The sequence below is a fragment of the Alosa sapidissima genome, chromosome 13 (genome assembly GCF_018492685.1).
Source record: "Alosa sapidissima isolate fAloSap1 chromosome 13, fAloSap1.pri, whole genome shotgun sequence".
Classification (NCBI taxonomy): domain Eukaryota; kingdom Metazoa; phylum Chordata; class Actinopteri; order Clupeiformes; family Clupeidae; genus Alosa; species Alosa sapidissima.
The window spans coordinates 5,194,882-5,214,815 of record NC_055969.1 but is presented as its reverse complement, the minus strand read 5'-3'; the positions used below and the strand labels follow the sequence as shown (position 1 = coordinate 5,214,815).

At 40.8% G+C, this 19,934-nt stretch overlaps 2 protein-coding genes and 1 long non-coding RNA gene across 3 annotated transcripts in view; 2 read left to right on the top strand and 1 right to left on the bottom strand.

Annotated features, from left to right (window-relative positions):
- Window positions 1-19,934, top strand: part of LOC121680692 (high mobility group nucleosome-binding domain-containing protein 5-like) — a 692,414-nt gene that overhangs the window by 157,443 nt on the left and 515,037 nt on the right. The gene's annotated exons all lie outside the window — the stretch shown is intronic.
- LOC121680718 lies at window positions 4,570-7,445 on the top strand. Its single transcript, XM_042060261.1, has 7 exons — window positions 4,570-5,000; window positions 5,680-5,854; window positions 5,954-6,030; window positions 6,123-6,303; window positions 6,632-6,878; window positions 7,055-7,228; window positions 7,319-7,445. Exons 1-5 carry the CDS (start codon window positions 4,704-4,706, stop codon window positions 6,742-6,744), a joined length of 843 nt encoding a protein of 280 aa, XP_041916195.1. The 5' UTR covers window positions 4,570-4,703; the 3' UTR covers window positions 6,745-6,878; window positions 7,055-7,228; window positions 7,319-7,445.
- On the bottom strand, window positions 7,865-9,282 carry LOC121680735. Its single transcript, XR_006021797.1, has 3 exons — window positions 8,895-9,282; window positions 8,290-8,444; window positions 7,865-7,957 (listed from the first exon to the last, which is right to left on the bottom strand). It is a non-coding gene; the product is annotated as an uncharacterized LOC121680735 (long non-coding RNA).

The window sequence follows — 19,934 nt, the reverse complement described above, 5'->3', positions numbered from 1 at the left end:
CCATGTCAACCAGAGATACCTGCGATTACAACACCTAATTTTTGCTTTTTCCTTTGTAACTAGGTGGCGCTAAATATATCAAATGAATGGTTATGGGATGGGTTGACATGCCCCTTAAAGCGATGGTTCGGAGTAATTTCACCCTAGGGTCCTTTGCACCATGACCCCGAGCCAAACACCCTCCCAGAACCTGTTTTCCCTCGGTCGAACCCTGGTCGAGTAGCCCTGTCAGAAACTAATGAGTTTCTGCAGGTGTAATGGAACCAACTTTTATCTCGTAAATTACCCCACTAATAATGCCCTGAATGGTACGAAACTTCTACAGTATGTTCTTTACTCATAAAACGAGGCATTGAAAAGTTTGTAAGTACACCAGGAGTTTATTATGACCGCCGCTAGCGAAGCGGTCATATAGGGATTGTCAACGTTTTTTTTTTTCCCCCCGTCATCTACTTCCTGAATTTTTGGTCAACGATACCCGGGACACCGAACCACCGGGGCACATAAAATTTGGTGGGTATGTAGCCCCACTAGACTTTTACGGAAAAATTTCCGGGGGGCCACTCCCCTCCTGTGCTGGGCCCCCCGAACCGCAAAAAAAGCAGTTTTTCCTAAATAACTACCTGAACCGTGGCACTGAGGATGAAGAATCTTTTATGGTATGTTGGTCTCAAGGGCCCACATCAACCTAGTAGTAGGGGAGATTATGTGAAAAATCGTTATGCGGTGGATAGAAGCATGAAATTTGGTAGATATGTTCCTTGGGTGATCCTAAGACATCCTAGAAGGGGTGCCCAAAAATATCTCAAACAGGAAGTGAGATTTTGAAGAAATTCAAAATGGCTGCCAATACAAATGACAGCTGATTCAAAAGCCACCTTCACAACCTCCTAAAAGCTTGAAATTTGGTATACATGTTCCTTGGATGATCCTAAGACATCCTAGAAGGGGTGCCCAAAAATATCTCAAACAGGAAGTGAGATTTTGAAGAAATTCAAAATGGCCGCCAATACAAATGACAGCTGATTCAAAAGCCACCTTAACAACCTCCTAAAAGCTTGAAATTTGGTATACATGTTCCTTGGATGATCCTAAGACATCCTAGAAGGGGTGCCCAAAAATATCTCAAACAGGAAGTGAGTTTTTAAAGAAATTGAAAAATGCCGCACTCCCCGGCACAAAATTGGCAGCTGATTTAAACACTACCTAAACAACCTCTAAAAAGCTTGAAATGTGGTATGTATGTTCATTGGGTGATTCTAAGACATCCTAGAAGGGGTGCCCAAAAATATCTCAAACAGGAAGTGAGTTTTTAAAGAAATTGAAAAATGGCATGCTCCCCGCCACAAAATTGGCAGCTAATTCAAAGACCACCTAAACAACCTCTTAAAAGCTTTACATTTGCTATACATGTTCCTTGGGTGATCCTAAGACATCATAGAAGGGGTGCCCAAGAAAATCTCAAACAGGAAGTGAGTTTTTAAAGAAATTGAAAAATGCTGCACTCCCCACCACAAAATTGGCAGCTGATTCATACACTACCTAAACAACCTCTTAAATGCTTGAAATTTGGTATGTATGTTCCTTGGGTGATCCTAAGACATCCTAGAAGGGGTGCCCAAAAATATCTCAAACAGGAAGTGAGATTTTGAAGAAATTCAAAATGGCCGCCAATACAAATGACAGCTGATTCAAAAGCCACCTTAACAACCTCCTAAAAGCTTGAAATTTGGTATACATGTTCCTTGGATGATCCTAAGACATCCTAGAAGGGGTGCCCAAAAATATCTCAAACAGGAAGTGAGTTTTTAAAGAAATTGAAAAATGCCGCACTCCCCGGCACAAAATTGGCAGCTGATTTAAACACTACCTAAACAACCTCTAAAAAGCTTGAAATGTGGTATGTATGTTCATTGGGTGATTCTAAGACATCCTAGAAGGGGTGCCCAAAAATATCTCAAACAGGAAGTGAGTTTTTAAAGAAATTGAAAAATGGCATGCTCCCCGCCACAAAATTGGCAGCTAATTCAAAGACCACCTAAACAACCTCTTAAAAGCTTTACATTTGCTATACATGTTCCTTGGGTGATCCTAAGACATCATAGAAGGGGTGCCCAAGAAAATCTCAAACAGGAAGTGAGTTTTTAAAGAAATTGAAAAATGCTGCACTCCCCACCACAAAATTGGCAGCTGATTCATACACTACCTAAACAACCTCTTAAATGCTTGAAATTTGGTATGTATGTTCCTTGGGTGATCCTAAGACATCCTAAGGGGTGCCCAAAAAAATCTCAAACAGGAAGTGAGTTTTTAAAGAAATTGAAAAAATGCTGCGCTCCCCGCCACAAAATTAGCAGCTAATTCAAAGACCACCTAAACAACCTGTTAAAAGCTTCACATTTGGTATACATGTTCCTTGGGTCATCCTAAGACATCATAGAAGGGATGCCTAAAAAAATCTCAAACAGGAAGTGAATTTTTAAACAATTGAAAAATGCTGCACTCCCCGCCACAAAATTGGCAGCTGATTCAAACACTACCTAAACAACCTCTTAAAATCTTATATATTCCTCGGGTGACCCTAAGACATCATAGAAGGGATGACCAAACATATCTCAAACAGGAAGTGAGATTTTGAAGAAATCAAAATGGCCACCCATATAATTGACAGCTGATTCAGAGGCCACCTAAACAACCTCCTAAAAGCTTGAAATTTGATATATGTGTGTATAAATTTGATAATGCTAGCTTGGTACACTGCTCTATTTGAATGCTGTATCAGTGCAGCCTGTGTAGGAGGAATATTTTTCATTGAGAGACATATTTGAGAAAACAAGTCCTTCCTGAGATCATTGACTTTTTCAAGATCCGTTTTCTTATCGTAAAGAACACAAGTGTACAGTACTTCTCCAGCAATGCAAACATGTTTGATTCCTGGCTAAGCAGTTGAAAAGGATTTGCTGTCATAGCAATGAAGGCATCCTTTACTTCTGGAAATGGTTTCCATGCAGCCCACCCTTTAGAAGGAGTCTGCTGTTCCAGAGGTAGCCACCCCATTATCACATAGTGCAGTTGTTCAACTACTTCCATCTAAAAGTTATTCGATTGTGTTCCATAGAGCCATCTCTATGTGTAACCCACCAAGCATCACAAACCTCTCTCCATAACAGTCTGGATCTCTGGATCACTCCACTGAACCATTTTTGTAAATATAGTGGTTGGTCAAATGCCATAACTGGGACCTGGCCGGAATTTAGGTTCTCTGTCAATTGTTTTACAACATTCATACCATGTCTGACCATAGCAAAGCTGGCAGCTTTTTCATGAAAGAGAGGAAGGAGTGAGTTTATAGCAGGTGGGTCAGACAGTTCTGGCTGAAGTGAAGCATCAGTTTGATTGCATCCTCACCCCACTTTTCCTCCTCTGTTATTGCCCATGCTAAGTTCGGTTTGGTTAACTTTTGGCACTAAGATGGCCTTTGGTTGACAAGTAACAGCTGGAATTGTAGTGTATACTTCTCTGAGTACTCTCAGTACTACTCAATGTACATACTGCACAGCTAAATACTAGCTGGCTACCGTTACTGTAGTACAAATAAAAATTTCGTAGCTTCTAATGTTATTCCCGAAATAACGGCGGTACAATACCCCCCAGGAAGCCCCACAGATTCACAAATACGCACCCCAGGCGATCATGGGGACACAATTAGCCTAGGGATGCCTTTGTTTGCCTAGATTTAGCTTGATAATTGGAACCCAGCTAGTGGTTCTACATTGGCTAATGCTAACGCTAACACTGGCATAACATTTGGTCAATGAGTTGTGCCCCTATTTAGGGCTTGATCTCTGATCATGTGGACATTTTAGCAATAAACTGTCTTTTGAAAATGATTAAGTGATTCTTCCAAAAGTTTTTAAAAATATTTGTTATGCATACATAAATAATGAACTTCTCAGATGAGGATTAATTTGGGGAGTCATGTCATTCTGACCATTTTAAGCCTGTTTTCCCCCCTTTAAAGCTGTATAAAAGGCATGTAAGATTATTTTCATGGGTTATCTTGCACATATTATTTGTTAACCATCTCTATATATATCAAATGTAAAATAATAAAGTAGCAGAATAAACCATGATGCCCAACTATAATGTTTTATTATCCTTGGGTCGTTTTAGGTGGCCATCTTGGATTTTCCCTTAAAAAATGACCTAAATGAACCAGAAATTTTGGGCACCCCTTCTCAAATGATGAGATACATCATAAAGAGTGTCTGTAATCCCCCCTACTATAGCCCATAATCACTCATTTGTGATTGGCACCCCCCCCCCCCCCCCCCGGTAAAAAATGAAAATGCAATATTATTCTGCTTTAATCGCCCCTATCTTCAGTTAAAGGGGACATATTATGCAAATTTCACTTTTTGCATCCTTTTGTACCTCCATTTGGGTCTCTACAGCTCCTAATAACACTCCAAGCGTGAAAAAAAGCCATCCATCCGTTTTCTGTTGAGTCAGTTGAACGATTTTGGTGTCAGGAATCATAGGCTTCTATGAGCCATTTGAAGGGCTCTCGTCAAAATAAGGGAATTTGCATATAACCACCCTGGCGCCGCCCCTCACCTCTCAACCCCCATATAGCCCCACCCACCCAATTAGTTGAAGATCCGCCATCAGTTTGCTGGTTTAACGAGCAGACACCAAGCGCAATGACTACAAGCAAGAGCAAGTCACACATGAAGTGTTGTGTTGTTGGCTGCACAGAACAACACAAATCCTTGCACTTTCTCCCAGCCAAAGACGACAGAAGAACCGAGTGGCTCCACTTCATTTTTGATGGCCATGTTCCAGCAACAGTCGGCAAAAATCTTGTGGTGTGTGCGAACCACTTCAAGGCAGACTGCTTTGAAAATTTAGGACAGTACACTGCGGGATTAGCCAACAAACTTCGTTTGACAGAGGGATCTGTACCTACTGTCCGTGGCAGGTCACAAGAGGAGAGACATGTAAGTACTTTCAAATAATGACTTTTGTGTTTCTATCGCAGTTAAGCATGAACTAACGTTAGGCTGTTCGTGTTTTGTCATTTAGCACAAGCTAACGCAAACATTACGGCTAACTTTAGCCCTGCATCTGCTTGGAGTGAGCATTTCCTCCATTCCAAATTGCAAATGCAGCACACAGCCGATCGAGTCATATTTGACAATCCCAGTCAATAATATCTGAAAGTAATGATTGTTAAAATGTTGTCTAGAAGCTAGATCTCCATTAAATATTGTCATGTTATTCACAATGGAGGCCACCGACAGCTAAAAGCCCTTGCTATAAGCTAATGTTGGCGTTTGTAGCCTCACTTTATAACGTTATTCAGTGTTTGCACATTTCCCCTATAGCTCTATTTCATTTAAGATGCAGGGTTTGTCACAATTTGTAGTCGTTTTGTCCTTACTGATGATGAGCTAGATATGGTCATGTTATCTACAATGAAGGTGGCCAGTAAAAGCTCTTAGTCTAGGCTAATGTTTGCTGTTGTAAATAAAGAGAGTCTGATATCTGATCCGGCTGACTCTGATATTTCGTGAGTAACTCAGATGTCATCATGTGAGTTTTCATGTGTTCTGGTTTAGGTGCAATTACATGAATGTTTTCAACAACCCTTTTTTTCCAATCTCTGTTTACTATTAGGTCTTTAGGGCTATGCACCTACAAGTGTTCCTTTACGACACCTTTCGTTGGCATGCGCGCACCTATATTGAACCTGCCATTGTCACCAAATGGAAGGCCTCTCAGGATGACATGCTGCTCCGCCTTAGTAGGGAAAATGCCATAATTGGTGGCGACATGAGGGCTGACTCTCCAGGTATTTGAATATGTGAAGCACAACAATTACTATGTAATGACGTGCCTTAGGTTACTTTTTACTATATAAACTATATTAGTTTATAAAATGTTTTCAAAGGCCACTCCGCGAAATTTGGTAGCTACACCGTGATGGACCTGAAAACCAACACTGTGATTGATGTTCAGTTGGTCCAGGTGAGTGGGAATGAATTATACTGTAAGAAGCTTTTATTTGCCCATGTGGCACCTGCTACGTATGGACACATGCATCTGATTTGTTTTCATAGAGCAACGAGGTAGGTGGTAGCTACCACATGGAGAAGGAGGGCCTGAAGAGAAGCCTTGCATTGTTGAACGAGCGCAAGGTGACCCTTGACTGTATAGTGACAGACCGACACCCGCAGATACAAAAGTTCCTGAGGGAAGCTGGCATCAACCAGTACTATGACGTCTGGCACATGGAAAAAGGTGTTTTATTATTATTATTATTATTTGTAATTAACATATATGAATGTTGGTCCCTCCATCCTCCCTGTATTCTGTATGCTCATGCTCTGGCCAAGAACCAAGTCATTTTAAACATGCAATAGTCCATCCCCTCCTAAAAAAGACAAAACTTGACAACACTGGCCTGAACAATTGCGAAATAGCATTTTCTTTCTAGAATTATAGAAAAAGCTGCCTTTCAACTACTTCAATCTTTCTATCTGAAAATTAGATATTAGACCTGTGGCATGTTATAGTTATGATCTGAAAGAGTTGAGGATCAAAAGTGAAAATGTTTTTTGAATTTCAGGAATTTCAAAACAGCTGGAGAAGATCAGCAAAATAAAAGACTGCCAGAAGCTGAAGAAGTGGATGCGGGCCATAAGAAATCACATATACCAGACTGCGGCAACATCTGCGTAAGGACCAGAGGGGGTGGCAAAATGGACCTCCATCCTCAACCATGTCCGGGACGTCCACACCCACGAGGACTCAAATTTCCCAGCCTGTCTGCATCCAGTTCGCAAAACCCGCGACAAGAACAAATGGCTGGTATCTTTTGTTATGTATAGGAAATCACTTCAAACACATTGCACAAGTCCTTTATAGTTGACAATCAGAACTAGTGTATTGGAAGTCAGTCATATGGATTCAACTAATTTGGTTATATTGGCCCATTGCAACTGGCATATCATGGTTTTGTGATAGAACAACAATGTTTTTTGTCTGTTGTAGGAACTCCAGCGTTCTACCAGCTGGAGAAGGTGCTGAGTGCCAAAAGAGTCCTCAAGGACATTGCTAAGCTTAGCCCCCACCACCAGACCTCATCATTAGAGTCATTTCACAGTGTGATCTTGCAATTTGCTCCAAAAAATGGGGTGTTTCCTTTCCTTGGGATGCTTTGCAGGTAACGGGAACTTAGATTGCACAGATGGTAATGATACATATTATGTGCATGCCATTATTTCCATGTTTGTTTTTCTCTTTACTGCGCAAGACTCAACCTGGCTGCTCTGCATTACAATGAGAATGCTGCACGAGACCAGGCCACCTCATCCTCTGGGGACCCTCTCTACAGGATGCATTTCCCAAAGTACAGGAAGGGAGAGTGCAGGGTGAAACCCATCAAAACTGAGACAACATTCCGTAAGTTACATAATCTTTTATTTATCAACAATAAAAGATCTGTTCATTATGTATGCTATTGCACTATAGTGGCTTTACAATGAACAAAACAATAAATAAATGTACAATGAAATACTTTACAAACTATGTACATAGTTACAGAAGTGTTTGTGAAATATTGCACAGGGTATGTGGAACACTTGATGGGCTTCATCATGGGCGAGGTCTTTATGGACCCAGAAGCATACAGGGAGGAACTCCTGAAAATAAGCATTCCTCCGGACCTGTCCTCAGAGTTTGAGCACCCAGAGAAGGAGGAGGTGATCGCCATCTATGTTTCTCGCTTCAATCCAGGGGAGGCAGTTTGAAGCCCACGTATTGTCCTTGGCTGTCAGGAAACTCCCGACGAACACGCAGGACCACACATGACGGATTGACGACCCTTATTCTGCGTCCAAGGAAACCCCAACACCAACTGACAAAGCTCCTGTAGGCAAGATACCTGTAACGACTAAAAAAAACATTGCATTAGTTAGCAGGTTAGATAATCTGTCAGTTCTGTCAAAAATGCAAAGTGCAATTGTCATATTTGTTTTATTTCTGTTTTGTGTAATACATATATTTTGTAATGTCTTATGTGTGTATGTTTGATACCTGCTGAATTTGCAGACAGTAGCCATAAATAAAAATAAATAAAACAACAATTGGGGCATGTGTTGGTGTGTAAGGCCATTGAACATATGAACATAGACTAACATCTGTATTTGCTGATAAAAACGGTAGCCTGTCACTTCTCATAAACACTGGGGAAAACTAATAAGTAGCCTAATAAATAACACATACTGCTCTATTCCCCGGAGCCGTAAGGCCCGATGGTCAGCTCTGTAGATGTTCAGTGTGTTCTGAAGAGAATAAACATTCAGGCACACCGGGTATAAACCTGGATGATCAATTATGCATTGAGGGATCTCCTCCAGCTGCTGCAGACGTCATGTGATCTATAATGGTAAGGTGAGTGCTATGCTAGCACAGTCGCCAGCATTATTCGTAAATGAGTGAGTAATATGGCAGCATACTCGCTAGCTCATTTGGAAATAAGTTAGTAACACAGTAACATTTGCAGGCCTTTCTGTAGCTTAGAAATGTTACCTGTGGAATCTCCTGGCAGCATATACTCTGCCTCAGTTGGCATTGCCCCACAATTTCCACACGCACACCTATATAATTAAAAATAATAATAATAAAAGGTAATCAAGTGCTGTGAATCTAGTGAAGTTTTTAAATGCAAGCAAATGTTAAATATTGTAAAAAGACTGGCTTTATGTCACGAAAAATTACATTACGTTTACTTCGTAACAGGCTGAAAAGGGTAAAGGCTGATAGCCAAGCCTAATATGACATGTAGCACAGATGGAGGATAAATACATTGATTTAAAAAGTTAACAAACCGTTCAGCAACTGCTTGCAGCATTCATGGAGGTGTTTCTGCAGGTGGCTCCTCTTCATCTTGATCTGGGTCCGACTCTGGGTCGAACATGTTGGGCTGGAGTGCACATCTGTAATCAGTAATTTTCACCCGAGCGGTAGAGGTTTTCACATGAAGAAAACGAGCAGCGTAAACATCTGACAGGTGGGGCGTGGCCAGCAATAGCTTGTTTGCATAAATGTGACGGAGCCCTAAAACGGCTCATTCTGAAAGGGACTGAAGCTGGTAAGAATAGAGGCTGCAGAGATCTCTTTATGTGAGATTGATTTTGTGCAAAAAACTTTATGAACATGTTTTGTATAGCCCATAGACCTATTCTAACTTGTTTACAAAGAGGTATAATATGTCTCCTTTAAGATGTTCAGAACTGCACCAAATTTTATGTGTATGATTGACCTGGCATTCTCTGGGGGTATGCCAAGTTTCGTAGAATTTCATCCATGGGGGGTCTAAAAAAAATTAGGTTATGTGTACATTTAGTGACTGTACACTCATTGGCCTGTAGATGGCGGTGCACACATATACACATGCACACACACACAGGCACCCACATACTATCGGTATTAGAACGCCCGATACATAATTACAAATTCAGTAGGATTAAAAGAAAGCCAAAATAAATATTCATCATCATCAGCATGGCTGCATTTCCAGTATTGGCGATAAGTAGTCGTTTGTCCACTAGATGGCGCATCGTTGCAGTGAGACGTAATTTTGTTGGAAGTTAAAAGTAGGTTGGAAAAAGGACTTCCTAAGGACTGTAGTTTACCGCAGAGAACGTCTAATAAGGATAGGACGTTGTTCACATGAAATGTAATTCCCATTTCTTCTTGAAGCCGAAATAAATCTGAGGATGTTTATCGGACATGCTTGGTTTCTACTGCAGGTACGTTAATCTTATAATATCAATAAGGACCTAGGTAATGTTACCGTTAGCGTTGGTTGAGTGATGGAGGCCAATTTGATTGATTGCATTTGTAGAAAACTATAAATGCTAGCCTGACGTAGTCATACTCAATTCTAGTCGAACTTCCCGACCTCAAACGTTGTGGGCGGGACTAAGTTCGGAATGGCACCCAGGCTATCATATTTCATCAAAGTATTGGTACTTTTACTTGAGTGCAATATTTTAGTACTTTTTCCACCTCTGCCTATCTGTCCCCTTTGGAATTCACCCTTCGCTAAGTCCCGCCCTCCTTAGTTACTGTTGCTATGCCTGACAAGCTTTAGGACCCTGCACGTCTATTACACAGGGGGAGAACCGGGACTTTTCAATGAAATGTAATTTGGGTCATTCTAAGAAAACGTGCCATTTTATGTCCCTCAAACAAAAGTGTCTTGCAAAGCTGAATTAACAATATTTTTTTCATAATTATTTTATATTTTAGGAAATATAATAATGGTAAAAATAAATTATTTACTTTTTAAGAATTCTTTGGAAAAAGATTTTAAGCACTTTTCGTATTAGGAATATTGCAAAAAACTGTAAAAATGGCTTGTCCCTCGGTATGACTTGTCTAGTATCACTGGCTGTTTAGGATAAAAAAAAAGTCAAATTATCACAAAAATAAATACATGTACAAAAAGCCTCAAGAGTTTGTTCATGGGTCATTAAACAATTTTATTTGGAATGTTTTTAAAATTATGAAAACATTTTACATGTGTCCCCATGTTGTCGTCAACCCTGTTACTTTTGGATAAAACCCCCTTTGGAGAAAATGAATTGTTCCAAAAGTTACATCATTTTCAGGAAGTGATATCCCCTGCCTTCCAGGAAGTTAATGGTGAAAAGACCAGAAAAGTGTTGTTCTCTTTTAATGACTTTTATTACGGTTTTGCTCTGTCTGACAGAAGGGGACAAGCTCGTTTTGTCAACCCTGTTACCACAAAATCATGCATTAAAAAATTATTTGATTGAAAATTTAAATGTAAATATTTAACAGCATTTTAACCTCTCTTGAATGCACACCATGTGGTGTCATGGTGTCCACCACATGGCTAGTAATGGCTGCCAATAACAATATTTCATCAACCCTGTTACTGTCAATCCTAAAATCGAATAATTAATGTGTTCAACACCCGAATTATATATGTGACACATAATTATTTGTATAATATTCACGAATAGTTACAAGAGCACTCTTATTATTTTATAATAATATATGGTTTTTTTGGTAACAGGGTTGACATAGCACACGTACCTCCATTGACTATTTGTTAAAGTAAATAAATAAATAAATAAGATAGCCTGAGATGGCACCACATGTTTTTTTGAGAGGTAAGAATCTACTTCATCCAAATAGGTGCTTCAAGATTTTAAAGACAGTAGCCTACTTTGAAAATTAGATTTTTTGAACGCAAAATGGCACGTTTTCGTAGAATGACCCATTTACAAAGACATCGTACCACTGAAAGCTAATATTTTGTCACTAGCAACCTACATCTGTCCTCTGTCAAATACAGTTGGAATTTCATCTCTGAACAAAACCGTTCATAAGTTATTTAAGCAGAAGTCGAATGTGCGTTTTGTTTCATTCGACTCTCCTGGACAGAAGGAATGGAACAGGCATGGGGGACGAAAGAAACATAGGCCTACCATTTAAGCTATGTACTTCCCACAACTTCAATATTTGACAACATATAATGAATGGTACTTCAAATAGGTGTCATTTTAAATAGATTGCTGATGGGCTATACATCTTGGTGAGCGTCTGTTAACAACTTCTTGCCGTTATCGTGAAGCGTGTATCTCGCAGTTACGGAAATATCATGCAATATGCCATTTTTTATAGTTAGAACAATATGTGTTCCCAATTATATCATGTTTCTATAGTGTAACATGTTAGTTCACTGTGTCCTTACGTGGGTTAGGGCACCACACATCCAAATAAGTGCCCTTTGTGACCCACAGGCCTTCAGTCTCCATAGGTTAACATGGCAAAACTCGAAAAGCTTGTCAGACCAGGGGGTCAAGAGCGTGCAGATTAGCTTCGGGATGTTAGCATAAGCAATTTTCAAATATGGCGCTGCATGGAGCATTTGGAACCAGCTCCATGTACGAAAATCCGTGTTGGGCACGAGCTCTCATGCGCGTACATGTTGGTGGGCGGGTACCTATCCGGCGGCTACAACCAAACATTATTCAGTGCGTATTTCTTGAGGAGCCTATAAGAAGACGTGCATATTATGGTTGTTTATCCATCATATGACAAATAAAGAAAATTCTATTGATCTTCTTTCGTTGTTGTTTGTCCCGAACAAACATAGCCTAAACATGATTAAAGACAATAAATTACACAACAGCGGCATAAAGACTTTGTCTCGTTGCACCATGGGTCTCCAACAGCTCTCAACCATGGAGGTATTATATATAACTGGAGAGAGTGACTAAGTCCCGCCCCCATTCATTTCAATGGACCATGCTAGGCTAGCTACTTCAGCCAAAAAAGTTTGAAATTGACCGCAGCCATCTTTACAAAAATGGCGTTTCATGGGTGTTCGTTTCCGGCACCAGCTAGAATTAGCCTATTAGATTCCACGTTACAGACGGAGACAACGTAAGGTACAACGGTATGTCGTTGATGAAGATTGGACATTCCCTCAGAGGAAAAGAAGTTGTTCGGGAACGCGCTTCACCTCGTTATAAGCGCAAATTAGCAACGAAAATTACTAAAATTAAGTAGACATATGAGATGTAAGAAACTTGTGGATAGCTGAAATATTTGCTGCACCCAGTGTGCATTTGCAGCTTGTTAAACCCGGTTAAACCTAGGCTACATTTGCAGGCAGACAAAATGAAGCCAACGCAAGTTGGACTTACCGATAAGTGCACATCCCTCGGGTATTGTGGTTCTAGCAGGCAAAGAGTCTGCAACTGTTGTTGGATATTTGGCTTTTGCCTCGACTGGCAGCCTGGTCATTTAAATCAAATGCATAGCCTAATCATGTCAATGTTGCAAGAAAGCAAACTAAATAAGTCATTGACATTTGTTTCGTTTTTAATCACTTGAGGAGATAGGTTACATGATCCAGACGTTGCGTTAAGGACTACAGGTATGAATACAGTCTACGTTTTAAAATAGTTTTCATACACAACGCAATGAGTAGGCTAATAGGCCTAATTGGATATAGGTCATTGCTATGTATCTGCTAAAATGTATGGTCATAATCAGTTACCTTGTCAACCCACACATAAGGCAAATAATATCCTGATATGACAACATTTACTTTTTCTTTTATTTACCACAAAGTCCGGTATAATACAGGCTAACCATGTAGGCATTAAGACAAGTATCAGTAGCTTAATCCAAGTAGTTAGTTGTTTATTTGTCGTCTTACAGAAATGCAAACCAACGTGGACGCGCGAGGACGCTCGTGCCCAACACTAAACTCGTGCATGAGCTGTCATCTACCAATCAGCATGTAAAAACTGGTGCAGGAAGTTGCAACCATGTAACGCCATGTTTTCAAAAATGTCAGCGGCCAAATGCCATGCTAACTGGCTGACGCTAACCCTTCAAATCCTGACCCCCTGCTCTCAACCTATAGCCGCCCCCTTTGGAGCTTGCCAGAGGCTGAAGCACTAGGCTACTACATTTAAACACAATTATTGCCGCGAGGCATTCCAGCCTACGAATTTAATAAAAAGTAAACCATGCATAATTTAAAAAAATCAATTTAGGCTACTTCGCTATGCAATAAGGTTTCCATTAGAGCACAGCGCACGTTCAATGAATGAAGGAAAGGCCTTGTCTCGCAATAACCAGCTGGAAATTCCAACACTTTTTCAACTACACGAAACTTTACAGTGATCATCAAATACCCTCTAGATTTAAATTCCCATCAGTCTCAACATTTAACTATATATAATAAAAGTCAAAAAGTAAATTAAATCCCATACCAAAACCGTAAATCGTCTGCGTTTGATAGCCTGGAATGCCGCTCCAAACAAAACGCATGTCTCACAATAACGTACAATGTAAGAAATAAAGGTCTGCCTCGAATAAGCCTACCTCAAATAAATAGTGCCTGTGCTTTGCAGCCCAAGTAAATAGCAGACCCTGGACATAATTTAGGATTTACGGAAAGTATGCAATCATACGATGTTGGACGCCTGGCGATGCTCTGGCCGTCTACTGTGCCTCTGACACCGCTGCCTCATTTGGATGGTAACTCCACAGGTGAGCGCGAAGATTGGATGTCGTGGATGCGTAAGTAAACTGTTTTTTGCTGAGTCCGCAGACAACATTCTCTTTAACCGTTACTTTGCCATCTGCGGTGTACAACTCAAAGTAAAGACACCACATTTTAGATGAGTTGGGGACGTAATTGTCCGCTCAGGCTGACCGTTCTGTGCGTTATCTTCAATACTATCTTCAATAATATTGAATATCTTCAATATTATTTTCAAAACAGGGTGGCTATTTAGGGCACTGGCTCCAGTCATTATTGTGGCCAATGAGCTGAAGAGAGCTAAATACACTGAGATAGCAGAGGAGGCAACTAAGCGAGGTTGGAGTGCACGATTAAGGCCTATTGAAATCGGTGCACGTGGGTTTGTGGCCAGATCTGCTATTGGCTTGCTGTCTGAATTGGGCATTTGTGGTCGAAGTCTAAGGCAGGTGGTTAGTAACATGTCTTTAGCAGCAGAACGGGCAAGCGAATGGTTGTGGGTAAGGAGAAGTTACCCTTCCTGGGGCGCAAGCTAAGGTAAGCTAACTGGCTCATTTGACTTGGTTGCGGGTAAGGAGAAGTTACCCTTCCTGAGGCGCAAGCTAAGGTAAGCTAACTGTTTAACCTTTAACTTAACGAAACAGGTTTTTGGCAGCATGGGGCGTAAGCTAACTGGCTAATTTGTTTTGTGTTTGGGATGGGGCCTAAGCTAACGGGCTAAGCTAACTGGCTAATTAGTTTTGTGTTTGTGATGGGCTGTGCCTAGGTTGATGGTTGGTTGGCCAAGGTTTTTTATGGTTATGGTTTAGTCCACATCAACGGGACAGACCAACCTAGCCAACGTAGACCATGCCTAGGTTGGTTAAGGGTATTTGGGTAAGGGTATTTGGATGTTTGTTGTGGTAATATGGTGGCAGCATGGGGCGTAAGCTAACTGGCTAATTTGTTTTGTGTTTGGGATGGGGCCTAAGCTAACGGGCCAAGCTAACTGGCTAATTCGTTTTGTGTTTGTGATGGGCTGTGCCTAGGGTGATGGTTGGTTGGCCAAGGTTTTTTATGGTTATGGTTCAGTCCACATCAACGGGACGGACCAACCTGGCCAACCTTGACCATGCCTGGGCTGGTTAAGAGTTTTTTGGGTATTGGATATTTCAATGTGGTAATATGGTGGCAGCATGGAGGGGAGTGTCTCCAGGACGCTGGTTTCACTGTTAAGCCTTCATGAGGTGTCGTGGGCCTAACTTAACGAAACATCGGTGAATGAGGGTGCCCACTTGATAACCCCAATGACATGCCGCATACTATATAGGCTACTGCTGTTGGATGGGCCATTTGTATTGTGCTTGTGACCATTTGTTGGCGGATTTGTGGGTAGTGTGCTTTTTAAAGTTAAACTTGAGCAGGGGCTTCTGAATGTGTTTTTTACCTTGGATTTTGGCACAAGGGATTTTAACATCTAATCCTGTGTATTAATGTAATGCTGAAGCTAGCATAGGCTAGTGACTGCTGTGAATAGGGCAGCTGGCAACTAGGGAAAGACCTTGTGACAGCACGGAAAGACGGCTGACAGGAGGGAATAGACCCCGCCGGGGCTACAATGGGTTAGCAGCTCATTGTGGCAGTAGCCCAGGCTTCACTAAGCTATGGGCTGCACCCTACTAAGCTACAGTACGACATAATGAGAAAATACCCCTAGAGTCAGCGAGAGCAGGGGCGGAAGATGACTCACTTGTGATAGATATGGTTACTGACCCTGGAACGAATTTGATTACGAGTAAGGAAAACATGTTTGTGGAAGCCACTAGTTCAGAGAAAACTGAGAAAAAGCTGCAGATGTGTGTGTGTGGTTGGCAGAAGGTTACAAGTCTAAAGGGCCTGAAAATTCATCAAGGAAAAAAGAAGTGCTTGGTAGAGGGAACACAGGGTCCCCGCATTGATAGCTATTTCTTAAGAAGTGCATCAAGTCAGTCGGTTGAAGTTCAGCGACAGGAAGAAACCCACAGTTCGCAGGACATCAGTACCCCTGTTGTTGAGGAAAGTTCTAGCACTGAGGCAGAAAGAGAGGCCAGTCAGCCAAGGAGGGAGAAGATTAATGGTCATAGGCCTGGGGTTAGATGGCCAGGCGCAGCAGAATGTAGAATGTGGGAAGATGTTAATAGTAATTTGGTCAGTATCCTGGGTCAGCTAGCTGCTACTTGTAGCCTAAGCGTGTTGGTAGCTTCACTATTTTCTGAATAAAGTAACTTTTCAATAGCTTAACTTCTTTATTTATCAAGTGGCTTAGCCACACAAGCTACACTTTTCTTGTCATGTGTAATTGGCACAATTTAAAGTAGCTTCCTATGTAGAGAACTAGCCTACTGCTGTGTTTGTGTTAATAATACATTTGACTGGGTGGTAGTATTGTGTAGTGTTTTATTCATAGCAGAGTAACTGATAGTTTAGCTCACTACAATGTCTAAGTAGCTTGCCCAACACTGTATTATTCACATGTCATTTACCCTAACAAGAATAAGATGCCTCTCAAATTCCTTTATTCATTTTATTAATTTATTTATTTTATATCTCCCCAGAACAACTGCCTTGCTCAAGGAGACTGTGAATGAACTGAATAGTCTCCTCACATCCCTGGAACTGAGGAAGGTGCAGCTCTTCATTGCAGTATTGGAGGGCATCTGCTACACTGTGACTGAATATTTGATTTATGAGCTCCACCTTCATCACCTGCATTCACCACTCTGTGTCCCATTTTCCCATCGTCTGGTTGACTCAGTCCTCTTTTAGGGAGTTTACCCAGTTTCACTATGTACTGCTATCTTATTTGCCCACCTGCTGTCTGAAGCACATTTTTCTTAGCCAAAGTGTACCCAAGCAATTTTAGCAAGGTGGGAACATACAAAATTACATGCACCAGTTATCGAAATCATAGAACCAACTGCATGACAGTAACCTCTGTCTCACTGAGCCTGTGAAGACACTCCCCGATTCTTTACTGATTGCAATGAACGGGGCTGATCTTAGCAGTTTCTAAAATGTTTCTTAATTCTTATTTATTTAATCTCTTCATTGGGGCTGAAAGCTTTCTGTGAACTGTAAATAACAGATGCTGTTGATGAACCCATTGACACTGTACAAGTGACAAGTCACCTTTTTGTCTTGAATTGATGAAGTTACACTTACTATGCCAAACCAATGTCTGTTTTTTAAGGATCAGAAACAAACCTACAAACTTGCACTTTACAATATTTATGGAACTTGTCTAACAAATGCTGTTGATATTGAACCCAGTTACTCCATTTCCTTTACTTATGCCACACCAATGTCTGTTCATCAAACTTTATTTTTGATGGCACTGAACTGAAAATGTTAATGGATTTTTTTCTGTCAATTTAACCCATTAAAACTTGTATCAAACCAGTTTCTGTCTATGCTGTCAAACATGGATTAGTTATGTTCCCAGTGTTTATATTGGATGTCATCACTTTATAATATATCATATATGAGAATATTCTATTACTATTAAGCCCACTATGAATATTAAAATACACACAACCATGTTTCCTGTATACAGCTTTTCTACTGGAAGGTTTACAATTTATTCTGTCAATTTACCCAAGTTCACTAAACCACATAGGCCTACTTGGAATACCCCTCAGATGTCTGAATGGCACTGATCTCACTTAAATGTTTATAGAACCTTTCTGTGAATAATGCTGTTGATGGAACTTTTCTGTCAACTGTGAACTATATTTAACTCATTAAACTTGTATCAAACTAGTTTTGTCTATGCTGTCAAACATGGATTATGTTCCCAGATTTGATATCGGACGTCAGGTCACTTTATATCATATATCAGAATATTCTATTACTGTTAAACCCACTATGAATATTAAAATACGCTAAATCATGTGTCCTGTATCATAGCTACATGTATGACCTTTGCAGCAAAAAAAACCGAGTGAGAATCTGTTCGGTATTCAGTGAGATATGATTAATTAAGTGCGCTGACAGCTCATCTCACAGGCCAAACAGATTACACTGAGTGGAGTGGATGACCGGTCCAAGATGGCGGCTCCAAATCTCGTCAGCGCTAGTAAGGAGTAGCGGTCGATGCGGCGTCTATGCATATTATGTCTATGCTCACGCCTCCCTCAAATAGACCCCGCCACCGATCACAGATTTACTGATTCACCATGGCAACTAGAGCGGCTTCATTGCTTTTTCTACGGTGTGAAGTAGGTAGATAGCCTTCTCACAACAGCAACACCTCTGTTAAGGAGAATATTGCAACTAGTTCCGCGACCACCACGCTTGAAATGGTTAGGCACTCCCGTGACGTCACATTGTCGCATGACAGGTCGGGAATGGTGAGTATGTAAAAGTTAATTAATGATCACAAACGTTTAAATAATGACAGTGGGTCTAGGTATATGTGATAACAATGTGTAGTGGGCAGTGGAATAACTATTGGTTTCCGTTTGTGGTGACTGCTGACTGAGATGAGGGATGAGATTAAATAGATCCTGGAACTTGGAATCCTGGGTCTATGGTCTGGAGCAGGCTAACTCCACAGAATAAATCGCCATGGTGATTTATACCATAACATATCCTGCTGCCCCCTATCCCGCTTTTGTGCAACTGGATCACGGATAAATTGTATTGTGTGTAAAACCATACATTCTAATCAGTGTTTTTATTTTCACAGCAATGCGGATGCGGATCTGTCATTCCTACCTGGAAGCCAGTGGCGGTTTTACTTACCTGTCTGTTTTTCTTGGTCTGTTTATCCGAATCCCTTCATCAGAGAAAATGTTTCAAGAACCCAAACAAGCTATCATCTTTAAATCCACTAAAACCACCATTCTATTATGGTACTGGCCATTTGGGGTGAAAGATAATCTGGAGGGTGATGTGTGCCGTGAGAGGTTTGGTATACAAAACTGCATGCTGGTGGACAATCAGTCCCAGTTCTCTAAAGCAGATTTTGTCGTTTTCCATCACTTGGAAGTTGGGCAATGGACAACAAAAGTTGCCCTTGAACCTTATACCTTATTATGTACCATGTCCTACCGTTGTGATGCAGACATTTATGTACCATATGGGAGTTTGATCAAAGAAAAGGATTTGGGGACTGAAGTTAAGGATTTAATTCCAAAGGGCAAAACTCATTTTGCATGTTGGGTGGTAAGCAACTTTTTACCAAACCATAAGAGAACTGCTGTGTACAAAAAACTGTCAAATATAATACCAATTGTGGTGTATGGCAAAGCAGTAGGTAACCGTCTAGATGATCAGAGTCTATTACCGACCATCTCTCTCTGCTACTTTTATCTGGCCTTTGAGAACTCCATCTACAGAGATTACATCACAGAGAGGTTCTGGTACAATGCGTTCATGGGTGGAGCAGTGCCTGTAGTTTTAGGGCCTCCACGGGAACAGTATGAGGCTGTGGCACCAAAAGACTTTAATTCCGTAGAGCAGCTTGGAGAATTTCTGAAGAAACTGATTGAGGATAGGGAACGCTATGTATCATACTTCAACTGGAAACTGAAGTACACAGTGCTGACAAACTACTGGATTAGAAGCCTCTGTGAGTCTTGCCCCCAAATTAGCAGCCTGCAAATACCTAAAATATACAAAGATTTGAATGCTTGGCAATGGGAATAAAACACGGGTGCATGTTTTCTGTAAATTCCTCAGAGACCCTGGATTGTATCCTAACCAAAAGTCTATTCCTAACTGAAGACTGCCAGATGTATTAAATGTATGTTGGCTGAACTCATGTTGTATTTGATTTATTTTTTTTATTTTATTTATTTCAAACTCAGTT